Source organism: Mastomys coucha, unplaced genomic scaffold, assembly GCF_008632895.1.
Source record: "Mastomys coucha isolate ucsf_1 unplaced genomic scaffold, UCSF_Mcou_1 pScaffold16, whole genome shotgun sequence".
In the NCBI taxonomy this organism is placed as follows: Eukaryota; Metazoa; Chordata; class Mammalia; order Rodentia; family Muridae; genus Mastomys; species Mastomys coucha.
The window spans coordinates 76,827,942-76,846,707 of NW_022196898.1; the positions used below are offsets into that span (position 1 = coordinate 76,827,942).

The window sequence follows — 18,766 nt, forward strand, 5'->3', positions numbered from 1 at the left end:
AAACAAGATAAGGGCTGGCAGGATGGTTAGTGGGTAAAGGAGTTTTCCGCCAAGCCTCCAACCTGAGTTCAACCTCCAAATCCACAGGAGGAAAGGCGAGAAGCTGCCCTCTCTCAGCATACGCATCCGTGGCCCTGCTCTCGCAAAATACATTTAAAAAAATAACTAAAAAATTAAATTAGATGTTTAAGGTGTAATTGCTTAATCATTAGAATGAAGCTGCTTTAAACAAAAGTGAAAAATTCGAAAATTAATTCCAAAATCCTGTATCAATGACCAGCATTGAGTCCTTCACTTGCAAAATACCTCCTAATATTTATCCCTCGGCTGTGTTCTCACCTGTTTTCCAGCCCTCACAACAAAATCTAATCATTTTGTTAAAAACAAAATTTTAGACATGGACTAAAAGTCAATCAACCAAAAACATGCTCAAAACCAATGCTGTGTATCTCCCACCTTGCTGTATGATATTCCATCAAACACGGATGTTATTTCAGCTGGCGTGGACACGGTGACGACCACTGGATGTGAAGACATCAGGGAGTCGTCCTCTTGCACAGGGAACACGTCTTCCAGCAGCACCTGACTGAGCTGAAATGGCAGAAAGCAGAGAAAGCTAGCACATCCCTCGGACGGCTTTCAATTTTATAACATGCTACAGATTCAAAACTGTGGGAAGAGAAGTGACAATGACTCAGGTTATATAGTGAGGTCTCTAGATCTTCAAATGAATCCTGTGCGGTCAGCTGCTCTACCCTGATGCCAGTCCTCATCCTCTAATTCTCACTGCTATGTACTTTAAACTGGGCCAAATGTCTCAAGTTCTCTTGTCTGTGTAATGGGAATGACGTCCCTTCTCGGGGTTATGAGGAACATTGACAGAGGTAGGGAGTCAATTGGCCAAAGAGGTTGTTTCCAGTTACTTGTCCTTGGAATGTGAACAGTTTCCAATTAATCACAGAAAACACTAGCTCATTCTTCAGTTCCAGTGATCAATTGTGATCTGGCCATAGGTTTTCTCAGTTAAGTAGCACACCTATGATTTTTGCAGTATGGTTGGCATTCCATGGCAGGGGGCACAGTCTTTCTGTTTTCTTGATCCATAACTTAAACAAGTTGATCCATCACTAGCAGTGACAACCCCTCCTCTTAGGATTTGTGCACAGGACTCAAACTCCAGTTCATGTGCAGCACTTGATACATAGTAGCTGGTACCCAAGGGAACTCAACACATTTGTCTGTCATTGTTACTTTGATTCATACCAGTGAAGACTCTGCAAATGGAGCCTGTTAAACTAGTCCTAATTTAAGAAGAAAAAAGCAACACTTCATTTCTTCTACTCACTTCAAATATTTCTGAAAGGGGGCTCGTTATATTAACTTATATTTCCCAGTATCATGGTTGCCCTTCATAATAGACAAGGTCCTGTGGTTGAATGTCTGCTGCAATCATGCCACTTCAACTTAAATGTTTGTTTGTTGGGTGGGTTGGTTGGTTTGGTTTGTAATATCAAGAGATTTAGGTGAGAGAAGAAAAACCCGTGTTTTTCTGAATGCAGTCTGGGTCTCTCATCATTGGGAGGTGTTATTATCGCCATCAAACAAAAAGTTGTCGCTGATGAAGTAAGTTACAGTGGTATTCATGGAACTTTCTTTCTAACTTATTTACCCGACTCCTTTCCATACACGACCATAAGCTGGGAACTCCATGAACACTAAATAAATGTTTTTAACAAACATTTATTCTTCTGCTCTTAGCTAAATGCAAGATGAACAAATGGGAAGACGGGAGGGGCAAATCACAGCTCTATTATCTGATTACGTTCCACTGGGATTTCAAGAAGTGGGTAATGAATTCTTCTAGAATATACTAATCCCAACCCCACCCCACCCCCAGTCCTGAGAATGGAGCCTAGAACTTTGCCCATGCTGGCAAAATACTCTTTCACTGGGTTACATCCACGGCCTCACTAAGTATCTCAGGTTAGCCTTGAACTCTGGACTCTGTTGCTTCAGTCTCCCAAGTGCCAGCTTCACTGGCATATTTACAACCAAGCTGGGCTTAACCAGTGTTTTGAAACACCAAGATTGGATTATTAACTGACACTTAAATGTTACAATTTAATATAAGAGTGTGATAAAGGGAGGTTGCCAAAGTAATAGAAAAAAAATTAAAGACAAAATAATTTGCCCATTGTGTAACTTATTTTCAAAAACTTACGAAGTCATCAATGTTTACTGTAAAGATGATTAGCAACTGGAGATTTTACTTACCTATTTTTATCTCTATTCCTAGCCTTTGTTACAACTGGGACACGGGTGCTAGCAGTAGATAGTGTGACAGGAACTGGCTGACTCGCAGTGCACAGGACAGCCCATGAAACAAAGCATTGTCCCAAATGTTAATAGTTCTAGGGTGGAAAAACCCTGGTGTAAATTAAATGTTTAAAGACTCGATTTTGCAGAGTAGTTTCCTCACCTTTCAAAGAAGGTTAGGGAAATGCAAGTATTTAATGTAAAAGGTGGGTAGGTTTTCCAAGAGCCAGGCTTAATGGCACACACCTTTATAACCTCAGCACTCTGGATGCAGAGGTAGGCAGATCTCTGTGCATTCAAGAAGGCGGCAGGCGGGCGGGCGGGCGGGGGAGGGGGTGGGCAGGGGAGGAGGCTTACAACAATTGCTTTTTAATTTTTTTTTTTAACCTACATCAGCAGCTGTGACTGGTACAAGATCAAGCCAACCAAACTCCCAGTTGGAATCAGGAGAGATCATGATGCCCCACTCCCACAGAGAAGCTCTTGGCCATTGATGGCTATGCTATGCGGAGGAAGGTTCCATTTGCTTCAGGAATGTGGCCCTGGAGAGGCTACTCGTGTTCCAATAGCTGGTTCTAAACCTGAGTGGTTTGTTTGTTGTTTGTTTGTTTGTTTTTGTAAGGACATAAAATTGTGAAGAAAAGTGGGGGTAGCTGGTAGATGGGGGGGGGAGAGGCAGGAGATAGGGAAAAATCTTTTTAAAGATGAAAAAGAAAAACAGTTACAGACTCTTGAGCCCTAGGGAAATTTTGGTTGGTGTTTTCCTCTATTTTTAAATTCGATTTTTACTAGCCTTTTTGCGACACTTAGGAGACTTCGGAGTTTAGATGTCATTTAAAAATACTTTTAGAAGTCAGAGAAAGCTAAAAATAACTCCAAGTTGAGCCGTCTTGTTATTTTTTTTATCAACTAAGCCCTTTGAATATTACTTTATTGTTCACCTCTACAACAACCGGAGGAGCTCCGTCCATCTCTTTTTTTTAAAGGGAAGTTACTCAATGTCAAAAACAGTCCAGTAGAGGGCAGTATTCTACATCCTTCATGGCAATCTACATCTTTATAGAAATAGGTATACACATCTATGGAATGTACATACATGCATAAATACAGCCAGAGAGGAATACTTACATGATCTAACATGTAAACAGAAAAGGTTTAATTTTCCTAAAGAAAATTCTGTAGTATTCCCGGAAATGTTTATTCCAGGTCCCTTGAGGGGCACACTGTGAGAACGGTCAGTATGCCTACCGTTTGGGAACTTGGAAGCTTACTTGATGTAGAACAATGCTCTTATTGGACATTAGAGGAAGACCTGACCCAGAGAAGAGATCATGCCCCTTGCTCACAGCCACGCTTCCTGCTGTGCGTCTGAGAGGTGATGTATTTAGGATGTGAGCTGGTAGCTGACTGCCAATCTTTCACCGCTTCACCACCTTCCAGCAACCTGCTCAAGTCAGACAGCTTATAAAATAAGACTTTGGAAGTGCTGACCCTCCACTTCCTGGAAAGGGAAGGTGGGCGTTTCCTACCGTTTCTCCCATGACTCTCCTCTCCTTACAGGTGTTTGTCTATGGCTCCCTACTCCCTCGATGACAGGGTAAAGGCTCTTGGCAAACAGCAGATCAGGGGAAGTCTCTGGCTCCAACCTCCCCTCACAACGGATATCCAAAACCGCCACTGTATTTGACCCTGATCCTAGACCATTGTTTTAAGGCTTCAGCAGGGTTTCCACGAAGAAAACAGATTTAGAAAGTGTGCTTCGGACTCACCATCTGCCAGTCTTTTTCTGTGTGGTTTACTCCCAAGAACTCGAAGAACGAGGCAAATCCTTCATTTAGCCACAAGTCGTCCCACCAGTCCATGGTCACGGTATTTCCAAACCACTAAAATGAAAAAAACAAAAAACAAAAACAAAAAAAGAGGAAGTAGTTAGATGTTTATTTTCGTGGTAGGGAGTTGGGTAGGAAATTTCATGGCATGGATATGTAATTGACACAGAAGCAGTCAACATTGTACCTAACATATATTTCCCACTTCATCTTGATTTGAGGAATGTTAAATTCTCCACTTTAATCCCCATATTTTAAGGAATATGTAATGTTATAGGAAGGTCTCTAGTGTTTTTTATTAAACGCAAAACAGTCTAAAGCAGTGGTTCTCAGCCTTCCTAACGCTGCGACCCTTTAACGCGGTGTCACACGTTGTGGCGACCCCCAACCATAAAATTATTTTTGTTGCTCCTTTGTAACTCTAATTTTGCTACTGCTATGAATCATAATATACACGTCTATGTTTTCTGATGGTCGTAGGCGTCCCCTATGAAAGGGTCATTTGACATCCACCAGGTAACAATCCGCAGGTTGAGAACCACGGGAAAGATTCTGCGCAGTACAACATTAGTTAAGACTTAGACGGGCTTCAGGCCCGCGTAGTGGCACACGCCTTTAATCCCAGCACTTGGGAGACAGAGGCAGGCAGATTTCTGAGGTCGAGGCCAGCCTGGTCTACAGAGTGAGTTCCAGGGCAGCCAGAGTTATACAGAAAAACCCTGTCTTGAAAAGAAAAAAGAAAAAGACTTAGACTGGCTTTCACGTGGGATGTTTTGAGTTGGTCTGTTTTACTTCTTTAGTCATCCCACTTTGTGTTGCTGCTGTGGAAAGAGGCCAGTTTTTAAAAAAGCAAGTAGGTTTGCTTGAGGGCCCTCTTTCTACCTGGTGCACGAGTTCATGGGCAACCACGCTGGCCACTCTCTGCTGGTTGGATGAGGCCGATATCAGAGGATCGAAAAGCAAGTTTGTTTCTCTGTAAGTGACAAGTCCCCAGTTTTCCATGGCGCCAGTGCCAAAATCTGGAATAGCAATTTTATCTATGGAAAAAGACAGTCTGGTGAGAAATACATTCTTTCCACTTGTCCACAGTGTTTCTTACCAAATGAAGTTCTTCGGTTGACTTTTTTTAAGGCTAAAAATAATGTTTCAGAGTGAGAAGCAGGAATCATTTGTGCAAACATTCGGTCCTAATGCACTCAACATTCCCACGGAGAAGTTCCTGTAGCCTCCAGACTTCAATGGGTCATCCTTCCCCACCCCTCCCTTTTTTCTTAAAGGATTACATGACTGCTCTTTTATTTGAAGCCTGTATGGTTTTATGTCTTCTCTGTACAGTACTTCATTTTTATTAGTTTTCTCCATCCCTTATTTATGACTGTGGTTATAAACAACATCTGTTTGGGGGAATACAGTGTTAAGAAAAAAAGAATGAAGTCTTGAAATGAGAACTGAGAAGACAGAGCTCCTGCCTTCCTAGAGATAGCTTGCATGTCAAGGACACAGACTTAGAACCCCCACCCCCTCCAATGATGCACAATTTAAGGACAGTCTAATTCTCCGCCAATCTAGTGTCCATCCCCTCTTTTCCTATCCCTTTCCTTTGCCGTCTTCTTTTATATTTTAAATAAGTTAGGGGGACACGGAATTGATCAATTTCTCTCTATATATTTTTTTTAATCCAGGTCAGAGGAATTTCTATCTTTATTTTCTCTGGATTTTAGATATAACACCCAACAAGGGGAGACATTGCTGAGCACATTAAATCTGCAAACAGGAAAAACATTGATTAGCAGGGAATATAGCTTCCTCAGCTAATGAACTATAACCCCAATGTAGTTTTTATTACTACGATAATTTAAATGAGACACAAAATTTTAAATAAGTGAAAATTCATTCTAACATGAAAGAAAGGGGCCTTTCTTGTTAAAATAAAATTTCTTAAAGATTTGTATGAAAGAATAAAATATATATATCTTCATTAAAAATCAAGGTAGTAGTAGTGATTTTCTTATCACATTGTTCTCATTTTAGGGGTTGGTCATATGGTATAAGAATATCCCTAAAGCTTGGGTAAGTATCACCCCCATAGCCAACATTTTTCACAATGTTGGAAAGTATAATTTGCACAAATCCTTGAGCAAATGCAAGCAATCTCTTCTCTCATGAACATGGACATTATAATTAATTAATGTCAATTCAATTACCTTTTTATATAATGGAGGACATCACTTCCAAAGGCTCTTTTATATAGCTAAGTCTGAAAGTGTTGAAGATGCACAGGGAAGCATATGGAGAAGGAAGAGAAGGGGGGAGGAAGGGAGAACTTGGTACGAGCTCTACATCTGGGGTACCGTGACCACTGGGAGTGAGACAAAGACTGTGCACTCTGCACTCGGGTCCCGGAAACATCCGGAATTTTCCTTCTGACTCTGGTAAAAAGCTACTTGTCTTCCTGTCTCCTCTCATAATTGATACATGAGACAAAGGGCCATTGAAGTGAAAATGAGGTGTGGGGATGTACGCGCAGAGCCACTGTGCTTTTTGCCTTCCATGGGAGTTATTAAGGTCCTAGATAGGGAAGTAGATTCTTGGTTGTCTGTGTGTGTGTGTGTGTGTGTGTGTGTGTGTGTGTGTGTGTGTGTGCGCGTGCGCGCGCGCGCGTGTGTGTGGTCTGTCTGTCTGTCTGTCTGTCTGTCTGTCTTTCACTGTCTCTGTCTATCTCTGTCTCTTTCTCTCTTTCTCCAAGACAAGGATTTCTCTGTGTAGCCCTGGCTATCCTGGAACTCCCTCCGTAGACTAGGCTGGCCTTGAACTCAGATCCATATGACTCTGCCTCCCAAATTCTGGGATTAAAGCTATGCACCACCACAGCTTAGGCAGTTGGTTAGTTCTCTTAATGCCTTTCTTACAAGTGTCTCCAAGGGTCTTACAGTTACAACTTTGTTCAAACTGGTCACTCAAGCTTGTTTGTGCCATTGATGGAGATCGCCAGACCATAAATTTGGAATATGGCATATGGCTTTCCTTGCATTTTACCAAAAAAAAAAAAAAAAAAAAAAAAAAAAGGAAACTCTGGAAGGAGCTTCAGTATTTCATTCCCAGGGCTGGAAAGTCTTGCATAACAATGGTTGGGTTAGAAGCACATGGGCCTCTTACAACATCACTAGCCCTTACTGTTTTCCAATTTCCTTAGGAGGGCCATGCATACAAACCATTGGTGGAGTCCTGATTTTATTTTATTTTATTTATTTATTTATTTATTTATTTATTGGTTTTTCGAGATGGAATCCTGATTTTTAAATCAAATTATGTAGGTGGCTGTTTTGGCCCCACTGTGAGCAAGCTTTGCAGGAGTCACTTCCAAATCAAAGATTAGATCTTTGTCATATCAGAGTAGATAGTGACTATTATTTTTGAAAGACTCCAGCATGGATTTTGAGCTTATAGTTAACATCAGACATGAAGTGCATGCACATACTAAAAAGACTCAGAATCCACAAACCACAAGAAATTCAAGAGGAAGGGAGACCAAAGTGTGGATGCTTCAATCCTTCTTAGAAGGGGAACAAAATACCCATGGAAGAAGTTGCAGAGACAAACTATGGGGCAGAGACTGAAAGAAGGACAATCCAGAGACTGCTCTACCTGGGAATCCTTTCCATATTCAATCACCAAACCCAGACACTATTGTGGATGCCAGCAAGTACTGGCTGACAGGAGCCTGATATAGCTGTCTCCTGAGAGGCTCTGCCAGTGCCCAACTAATACAGAAGTAGAGACTCACAACCATCCATTGGACTGAGCACAGGGTCCCCAATGAAGGAGCTAGAGAAAGGACCCAAGGAGCTGAAGAGTTTGCAGCCCCTTAGGACGAACAACAATATGAACTAACTAGTACCCTCAGAGCTCCCAGAGACTAAACCACTAACCAAAGAGTGCACATGGTGGGACACATGGCTCTAGCAGCATATGTATAGCAGAGGAGGCCAAGTCACTCATCAGTGGGAAGAGAGGCCCTTGGTCCTGTGAAGGTTCTATGCCCCAGTGTAGGGGAATGCCAGGGCCAGGAAGTGGGAGAGGATAGGCTGGTGAGCAGGGGGAGGAAACAGGGTTTGTTGTTTGTTTTTGTTTTTGTTTTTGTTTTTGATTTTTTTTCAGAGGGGTAACCAGGAGAGGAGATATCATCTAAAATGTAGATAAAGAAAATATCTAATAAAAAAAGACTCAGAGATACTCAGTAATTAGTGGTAATATAATTAGACACACTAAGTTAACTTAGGTTTAAAAAGCAAAACAAAACCAAAAAAAAACCTCAAAGGCAACTTAAAATGAGGAATTAAGAACATTTTCTCACCCAGTTTAGGAAGAGAGTACTCCATAGCGAAGTAGTCCTCAAAGTAATCGAACACAGCTTTGGTTATGTTTGCCGCGTACTCTGCTGTTTGCTTTTGACCAGGCTGGACGTAGACCCTGAGCTAGTAACGAAACATAGACGTTCAGAACGATGAGTCTTCATCTGATAAAACGCAGACCTACAAACTGTGAAGCATGAAACAATCGAACGCCAGGCGCCTTTGGAGTCAGAGCTTCTAGTTTGAATCCCCAGCCTGCTTTGTATAAACAGCCTTGCACAAATCACTTCACAGCTCTAAGACTTGGGTAAAAAGGGTCATTAAGGTGTAACTGTGTAACATTAGTGAGTAGAAACAGCTTAAGGCATGGTGATTGGCGCGGAAACTATTGGACAAGTTTGCTACCAAAGTCTGGTAGCATGTCAGACATTAAAAGATATTGTTGCCTTTGAAAAATCTGTATTGCCTGGGGCTGGAGAGATGGCTCAGCAGTTAAGACCACTAACTGCTCTTCTAAGAGGACCTGGGTCAAACTCCTAGCACCCATATGACAGCTTACAACTGTCTGTGACTCCAGTCGCAGGAGATCTGACACCTTCACACAGATATACACGTAGGCAAAGCATCAACACACATAAAATAAAAATAAACAAATCCATCTTTTTAAGAACTGAAAAAGGAAAAACCCAAACCCTTGCATTGTCTTTTTGGTATCTATGACTCTGTGTCTACTTATCTTTCCTTGTACCCACAGGCTTGTCTTGTATACACGGTTCCTTGTGAGGAAGCAAACTCATTTTGTTCTTCTCATTGAAGGTGCTTTGGACTACACAGTTCCTCTTTGTGACATTCCACTCTGCTTTTCTAAATGGCCCAGCCATGTTTCAATTTCACTCCCAGAGCCTAAAATACAATGACTCAAAGTTTTCCCAAGAGGGAGTGAGTAAGAACCATCCATTCTCTGAGTTGCCAGCATATGATTTGATGTCTCTATGACCTACTTTACAAACCAAACTGAGTGCAGATTTTTGTCCCAACTCTAATCATACATGACTTTATTTTAAAAAAAATAGTATTAAGAGTCCTTCTGAGTGGATGACTAGATGCTGCCCCTGGATGGTAGGGTCTGCACTGAGGAATGAATCTTCTGATTGTTTAGAGATTTTCAGTGTATGGAAGAAGGAAATGCTTCAGACCACAGTCTGCTGCATTTGTAAGAAAGTCAAGATAGGCATGGATGTGATCCTAAATCTTTTAGCCCTGGGGAGATCCAGTCATTTTTGTAAGTTCAAGACTGTTGACCCAACTAGACCAGATGATTCAAGATCAGAAAAGTGCCAGAGGGGATGGGGGAGATGACACCTACTCATTTCCTATTCCCATTGCATTACTACAATGATGACGTTTATTTGAGCATACACCCCCTGCCCTGCTTCTTAGAAGAGAGCTCTGGAGAACTCCTACAATATAAAGGGCAGATAGTGAAAGAATATACCTTAAATGACCAGCGCTGACTGACTGATCCTCAACTTAGCTGATATTCTCACCTCCTTTGCATAAATCAGAGTGAACGTCCACCTCAGTCAGTGACCCTCTCAACGGTCATTGAACTTTTTAGTCTTTACTTGCCAGAGAAGATGAGATGACCCATTTCTACTACCCTCTCCTATATCCTCTTGTTGAGCACTGTCAGACCTTCTCCAAGTGACAACTGACCCTAAGGACCCAGCTGGCAGCCACTGAGCAGAACACTGGTGACCTGTCATGAAAACTCAAAGCACAGCGTGGCAGCATGGCACTGCCTTACTGTCAGCAGAAAGGCTCAGAACCTTCCCCTGTCGACGACTTAGTGTCATAGACTCACTAAGATTTTTTTTCTTTTTAACCACACTCATTCTCCATCAGACATTTCAGGGAGAGCTGTTCCTCTTGACATACTGCCCTGCCGGCTACACCCCACCCCCACCCCGTGCTTTGTGCTATCCCTTTGGAGTGGGAAGCCAAGTTGAGAGGAAGGAAAGTGAGACAATAATGAACCCTCTGCTTTAGGTGAAGCCAGTAGGGAGGACTCTGTTCTTTCTGCTACTGCTTTCCTATTACCCACAGAAGGTGGGAGCCTTTTACTGAATCCAGGACTATACTACCATGGAGCTGTGCCCCCCAACTCACACAGACTTCGTCCAAGCATGCTTCTGTAGCAGTATCAGACTCTACTACCATTAAGTTGTGCCCCCAACCCACACAGACTTTATCTAAGCATACTTCTGAAATGGTATCAGTTACTTTTTTTTCCCCTTTCTCCACATTTCTATTGATGACAGCAACAGAAAAGACTGCCATCAACGTTCCTCATTGGTTTCCAAGGGAATGTCCCAACCCCATCCCCACACAGAAGTGTTCACTGTCTACACCTGGCCAGCTGCAGATTACCCATCACCTAGGACCTTTGCAGACAAGCCCCATAGGTCATATTTTCCAGACACAGATCTGATCAATAAGCTAAGGAATCATAGGATTCTTGGGCTCAACTACAATTATAAAATCCAAAGAGTTTTGAAGACTTTTGCAATTAGACAAAGCATATCCATAAGTGTATCCTATCTGCTATATGTCAGGAACATATTTTGACATGGAGGGTTCTACCAACATGCCAACACTGTCTGCCATCCAACACCTCCATAACAGCGGTAACGTCCTTTCAACTGCAGACTGCCCACGATGTCTGGGCTGAAGGATTTAGAAAGACCGTCCCCTCGTCCCCTCTGCAGATGCTCGCACTGTTGTTCTGTTGCCATTTCCAGCTCCCTGACAGTTGCATCATCATGCCCCATTCCTGTATCCCTCTCCTCCCTCAGGGCTTAGCAGAAGTTAACCTTTCTCTGGTTTCTGCTAAACCTCAGCACTAAGGTCCAGAAGGACATGCCCCTGAATCGGCATTGCATTCACTAGGGACTATCTTCTTTCTAGCTTGCACACTGACTTTACTGAGTTAAGACGATCATTCTTAACTTCGTGACTAGCTGCTGGAAAACAGTGCCTTTCTTTCCTCATCTAGACACTTGTACTATCAAAGCAAGAAAGTCAGAGAAATGCAGGCTAGAAAACCAACAGGCCAGGGCATCATTCATAAGGCTGGACTGACTGACTGCCTTTTACACCAAAAACTTCCAAGGCAATTTTTCAAATAACTATTTATAATTCATTTTTTAAAAGAGTTATAAGACTTGGTGGGTTTCCTCTCTGTCACATTTCTGTAGCTCTAAGAAAGCTGGATTTTGTGTTTGTTTGTTTGTTTGTTTGTTTTTGTTTGTACTTCTCTCTGAAGTGAGTATCCCACTGGGCAAATTTTCTTCTGTGTACCCTTCCCCAAGTCCCTGCTCTGCAGACAGAGCTAGCCCACCTAGGGTGGAGTTTTCTGAGATAAGAGAACTCTATTGTCCTGCCGCTTCTGAAGTTTTCTTACAAGGAGCCACCACCTACTGCATTACTGAGTATTCCTACCTGGCAAGTTTCTGACTAGCAACAAGATGCTAATGAGTCGACAAGATCCTGGCATTGAGGGGGATGGGTTTCCTTTCCTATAAATGCTCAATCTCCTAAGTAAACATCGGACCTTGATCGGAAACTTTGTCTTGGTCTCGTTATTTCTCCCGCGGTCCTATCCTCCACTCCAAGACCCCAGCCTTTCTTTCCGGAACCCGGTTGGCGTGGCTGCTGGGCAGCTACACTTCTGGGGTGCCAATATTAGCCTTGGATTCAGAGTGAGCATATGAAGGGCTGGCGGGGCAAAACGAAGTTTTGGGAAGCATTAGCATGCACATTAGGTGCTTCAGGTCCTCAGGTGAAGTTCTGTTCAACTTTTAGGGGAACTATCCCACATGGTAGCAGAAGAGGCAGAGGGCAAGGCGCCCCCTGGAGTCAGCTCCAGAGTCAATGCCTTGCTGGGTTCTGACTAGGGCACCAGGGGAATTTCAGAAAGCAGTTCAGTTCTGTTAGTCTTTTAAGAAACAGAGCAGAAAGGAGTAGTCATGACAGGATATCCTCGCTCCCTTTCCGAAGGATGGGAGGCGCTGCTGATTTAAGACAAACCATTCTGCTGTCAGCTTTCACAGGAGAGCCATCTAAGAAGTATTTACTACTGTTGAGATCTTTTGCAAAACGGTATTTTCCACTATGTTGCTCTATTTCATTACATAAAATCCATCCTCAGAATCTAGCCAAACGATGACACGAGGCATAATGACTCACCCAGGCAGCAGAGCTGCGAGAGAGATTCAGCAAGAGGAGCCACAGGGAAATGCAAGCTCACAGTTGCTATTAGAAAGTCACTAAGAGTGGAATGTCCTCTGCTGCTCGCTTGGTTGCATTCTGACTCATAAACCTATATGAGCATAGAGAAATTGCACAGCCTTTCTTCCTTGTCTTGATGTTCTACTCAAAATAGGAAACAAAAGTACCCTGAATGTAATCATATTATAAAAACGTAATGGCAGAAACACCTGTACGTGACAATGGCCGTTTATCATGGGTTCTAAAGAAAGCACTCAATAAATATTACACATTTGCTATGAAACAGAAAGAAAACCATGAAGCGGAATAATAGACTCACCTTTATATCAAGCCAGAAGCACACTGCTTGCTGCCTATGAGAAGAACAGTCCAGAAAAGCAATTTCCTCTATTGATGCCATTCCCCCAGTGTATTGATGTCAATACACTGTATTAGCTTTGGAAACTGATGGCGCCTCCATCACACTAACAATCGCATCAAGGCAATACAGGTGGCTCAAGAAACAGTTGAGCTGGATCGGTCCTCCTGAGCCCCAAGCGAAAGGTCATTGTATGCTCCCCCACTCACGATAGCTTCCATATTGGAAGCCCAGTTTTTGCATGTCTCAGTATCAACCCAATTGAGAACCTATGGGAAGGCAGCTTTTTCCAGGGAAGTAGAAGCAACTGGCTCTCCTCTTGCAGTGACTGATGATAATAAGGTAATGCTGTTTCCAGAGCACTGCATCTCCCAGAAAACATAGCAGAAGATGATGCTTTGGAAAGAATACAGAATGCGAGTCCCTACCACTCCCCAGATAGCTCGTGAGCAAAACATTTTAACTGTTGGCTTTGAGTTTCTCATCTGTAAGATAGGTTAGTGACTTCTTTCTTATAAATACATACTGTGAAAAGTGTCATATGGTTATATATAATACACATACACACACATACACACACACACACACATATGTTATAGAGGTGAATTGATTTGCTTTCTAAGGAAAACACGAATCCAAAGAACGGCAAAGTGGGGGGCTTCCAAAACAAAATGATTTTAAAAACATTTATTTTTATTATTTTATGTATATGGGTGTTCTGTCCAAATGTAAGACTATGAATCATGCGCAGACCTGGAGTCTGAGGTAACCAGAGAAGGGCATCATATTTCCTAGAACTAGAGTTACAGATAGTTGTGAGCCACAGTGTGGGTGCTGATGATCTAATCCAGATCCTCTGGGAAAGCAGCCAGTGCTCTGAACCTTTGAGCCATCTCTCTAGTCCCCAAACAAACAAACAAACAAACAAATGTAGATAAAAATGTTTTTGTTTTTTTTTTTTCAAAAAGAAGTCATTAGGACAGCAAGATAAATCGTCAGGTAAGAGGGCTTAGTGCCACTCTAAAGATCCGGGTTTGCTCCCCAGATCTTCTGTGGTGGAAGAAGAGAACAAACTCCCACCAGGTGTCCTCTGACCTCCACACCACATGTAGTATATACTCCCTCAACCCCCATACTAAATACATAAATGCAAAAAAATTCAAAGGAAGTTATTGAAGCTGTCATTTAAAAAACATATATTCTCATACTTTCAAAACTACTTCTGATTTAGTACTGATTACTTTCTGTTTAGTGTTCTGTGCCAGTTTGGTGATTTAAAAGTCCTATCATTTGAAATACATATTTTGGGGGTTTTCTGTTTTGTTGTTTTGTTTCGTTTTGCATCAGGATCTCGGGAAGCTGCTGCCTGATTTTAATTACATATAGAAGTGATAACCGTAAACTGTTTAGCTCCTGGATGCTTGCAGACCATTCACCTACCCGCCCTAGCTCTCCTGAGGAGCTCCTTCTAACACACGTGTCTATCCTTGCAATGAAGTTGGGTAGGGTCACAGAGTCTGACATACTTGTACTGGTCTATATTAGAGCTGGCTTTAAAGTTCCAGTGAAGTTTCCCTTTAAAATAATTCAAGGTTGTACAAAGGCATGGCTGACATTTTTGTTTATTGATCACCTGTGTCCGGCAGCTTGCACTTTTCTATATTGTTCAGTGTAGCATGACTCTCCTAGAACCTGGTGACTAATTAGGTTTCTTGATTATTGTATGGAAAACTAATAAGTAATTATTTATTAGAAGCCAGAAAGCTAACTGCAAACACACTGGTGATGAGTGTTTGAAATCTAGTAAGACTCACTGGTTTGCCGCTCCTGGAGATTTTCTCTATATAGGTGAACCGATGGACAGCAAAGCACACCAGGTAAGTGCTCATCGGAACAGACTTCATAAAAGTGGTTTTTTTCCAGTTGTTATCCACCACCTCTTCTTTCTATGGGAAACAGAAGATCCTCTTTTATTTATCACAAGATCAACCATGAATAAGACAAATGAATCCCCTAAGCCCCAGTCCCTACTCAGAAGTTCATTTTTGAAGTTCGGACCTCAGATGCAAAGTGGTAATGCTGCAGAGCCTGGAGGAAAGTCACTTTGTTTTGTCAACACCCCGGAAGTGACTGAATTACACCTTGGATCAGATTAAGTTTAACTGGCATATCACTGGGCAGGAGCTTAGCTTTCTGAAAACAAAGATCCACAGTGCTGACCATATTTTAGGATTTGATGTCTTACTGAAGAATAGGCTGAATCTTGCAGAAGGAAGAGTTCAACAGGCAGGAACTGGTTTCACCACGTGTAAGGAGAATAACAACTATGTAAATAACCAGCTTTTGTTCCCCAACTCCAGCTACCTACCTTGGAGAGCCAAGGTGTGGACACTAAGGCTAAGGCCCTGGTTATCACGGTCAGGTGAGAGTCCATTGTTTGAGCCAACTACTAACTTGTCTGGTTTCTTCATCCACACCAGTTCTGCCGTCCTTCTGTCCATCAACTACCAACCAGCCTTTGGCCAAACTCTTGCTGCCATAACTTAAAACATTTGCACGTCCGTATCTAACCACTCTCTAGATGGGAATGTGTTTACCATTTGTGGGTATGCGCATGCTCCAAAGAGAAAAGTTGCCTCCCAATAAAAGTCTACTGTCAACAGTTTGTTCTTCTAACAACCCAGAGAATCATCCTTCTGCCAACCAGTATCTGAATCTAGCAGAGTTAAAGATGTATAGTCCTTGAAGATGAGTGGGTCACAGGGAAGGGGAGGTCAGTTTGTCTTTTTTATGCCCCACTGTCCTTTCCTCTCGTCTACTCCAAGGCACTCTGAGGACACCGGCTCCCTTATAAGTTTTAATTCATGTGTCAAACTTAAAGTATTATCCTTTACTCTTTTCTCTCCAATCCAAACTGAATATCCCAAAGAAAACAATCTGAAAAATGGATTCGTTCTGGGGCTGGGGGCGCTTTACATTTTAATCTTGACCCATTTGCTCTCTTTGTTTGGTTTGTGCTTTCTCAAGGATCAGCTTATTTTTAGGAGGGTGGGTTTCAGTGATATTTCAGATAGTGAGTCAAAAAGATGGGAGGAATAATTCCTAGGCAGAGATCAGTGATACTGAAGAGTGAGCCTTTTACACGTCAAATGTTTGCTGTGCATAATAAACCATAACTTCAAGGTAATGGTCTTTAGTTGACAATGCCACCCATTATGAAGAGGAAACACAGGAAAGAGTCCTATATTAACAAGTACCCAGGCATGGTTAATGCAGCCTATTATTAATTCAATGTTTGACAGGTTCTTTCTGCAGGAAAATCTATAGGTATGGTGTTCCCTGAATTGAAGAACCAAGAATTGGAGTAATGATTTTTTTTTTTAACACAGCTTTATCTATTTTAAAAAGAGGGCTTGTTTTGAACTGAAAAGTCTAAATAGTAAGTCTGGCCTAGAAAACTTTAAGTGTGTCATTGATTTTTTTTTTCCATGACTAGTGGTTTGTGTCGTTAAGCAGAGCCCCCAGCTGATCTCTATGTATTGTATTCTTTCTTCCTTAAAAATTTCAAGATGAGTTTATTGCTGAGCTGTGATGTTATAAGTTGACAATTCCCTAGAGTCAAATAAAAAAATATTGCTAAGATGTATCCTTAATCTTTTAAATTGATAGCTATAGCACATTTTTATTTCAGAACTCAGGGTTCTTTTCTATGGTAAATCAAGTAGTTCAAGTAGTATTGCAAACTGAGTGTGCACAGAAACAAAATTTTAAAAATACTTACCTCTACTGGCATATTTGAAAGTGCTGAGTATTCTTTCGGGTGAATGATGGAGATATTGTAAGTTGCCTTCTTGTTGGGTTCATCGAAACAAGGGAAGGACTTCCTGGCATCTGTTGGTTCATGGTCAGTGGCTGCTATGCTCCTTAGGAAGAATAAACAGAGACATAATGCGCACAACCTTCTGACAGTCCCTGTGTTTCTAAGCCTATAGAAAATATGGGCTTCGTTATTGTAAATAATAACATTTCCATAAGCTCTGTCTAAGAAACTATTGAATGTCAACGGATTTCAGAATTCTGAGGGTACTCTACCTAAAACCTCTGAGCAACAACGGGGCAAACAAATGCAGCGCCAGCTGCCTGCTTCTAACTGTTGGGAGCTGTGAGCAGGTGTGTTCTGTCATGGAGCAGAGGAGTGTCCTCTCATAGCCTCCCTCTTCCCAGGGGAACATTCCTCCTTGCTTATGCTACATCAAGGACAGAACTTCTGTTCATTTTCAGGCGAAGCTGGTGCTGAGCCATCACCCTGGCGAAGTACATGTTAACTTGCTCTGAGGCCCCATTTTAGGGACTGAGGGCATAGCTCAGTAGTAGATCATCCACTTGATGTGTGCAAGGATCCACCAGAGTCTCGAAATTCAAAAGCTCACTGTACTGGCTAGTTTTGTGTGTCAACTTGACACAGGCTGGAGTTATCACAGAAGGGAGCTTCAGTTGGGGAAGTGCCTCCATGAGATCCAGCTGTGGGGCATTTTCTCAATTGCCCCTTGTGGGTGGTGCCATCCTTGGGCTGGAGGTCTTGGGCTCTATAAGAGAGCAGGCTGAGCAAGCCAGGGGAAGCAAGCCAGTAAGGAACATCCTTCCATGGCCTCTGCATCAGCTTCTGCTTCCTGACCAGCTTGAGTTCCAGTCCTGACTTCCTTTGTGATAACAGCAATGTGGAAGTAAGCCAAATAAACCCTTTCCTCCCCAACTTGCTTCTTGGTCATGATGTTGTGCAGGAATAGAAACCCTGACTAAGACAGCTCACTTTTGAAGAGACAGCAGTATTCCTTATGGCTGTTACGAGGTATGTGCTTGGAGGCACTAAACTGTTAACATTTAACATTTCTAGAATTTACAAGTGAAAATACTGTGTGTGTATATATATGTATATATATACGTGTATATGCATATTGCAGTAAAAGAATATGATTTATATTTGCTCATTGGATGGAACAGAAAACAAAAACAATAGAAGTAAGGTGACATTGATTGATGTCACTAATAATTTGTACAAGAACAATGTAGGTTCTCATGAACTAGAGAAGCGATATCACAAAGAATATTAAGCTAAAGATCTAGAGGGGGTGTTTCACCTCTGTAAGTCCAACACTTGGGAGGCTAAACAAGGACAATTACTTTTACTTTCAAGCCAGACCTGTGGGTACACAGAGCCAGATCCTGTCTCAATAACAAATTCCAAAACAAACAAAAAAACCACATAGACACAACGTACACACAAATATACACACACCACCACCACCACTACACAAAGGCTAAATTGTTATCTCTTTTAAAAGGTACTATTAAGCCCCATCCTTACACACAGAGATACACACACCATACTCCTACCAATGTACATTGCAGACATTACTCTGTTCCCAAATGACGAGTTCCAAATGACAGGAGCCAGGGCTCCTTAGAGAAGGGGCTGCTTCTAGGGTTGAGTAGCCCAGTGGTGGTGGTACAGGTCTTTAAGTCCAAAACGTGGGCTCAGAGGCAGACAGATCTCTGAGTTCAAGACCTGCTCTACATAGTGAGTTCTAGGACAGCCAAGTCTGCTACACAGAGAAACCCTC

The 18,766-nt window shown here is 42.1% G+C and overlaps 1 protein-coding gene across 1 annotated transcript in view; it reads right to left on the reverse strand.

The window, feature by feature from the left end:
* Positions 1 to 18,766, reverse strand: part of Enpep (glutamyl aminopeptidase) — a 68,572-nt gene that overhangs the window by 39,569 nt on the left and 10,237 nt on the right. The window contains exons 2-7 of the mRNA XM_031376170.1: positions 16,927 to 17,068; positions 14,960 to 15,091; positions 8,500 to 8,620; positions 5,028 to 5,182; positions 4,086 to 4,199; positions 457 to 591 (exon numbers count right to left, since the gene is read on the reverse strand). Of these exons, the coding sequence (XP_031232030.1) occupies positions 457 to 591; positions 4,086 to 4,199; positions 5,028 to 5,182; positions 8,500 to 8,620; positions 14,960 to 15,091; positions 16,927 to 17,068 (799 nt within the window). The remainder of the gene's footprint in view (positions 1 to 456; positions 592 to 4,085; positions 4,200 to 5,027; positions 5,183 to 8,499; positions 8,621 to 14,959; positions 15,092 to 16,926; positions 17,069 to 18,766) is intronic.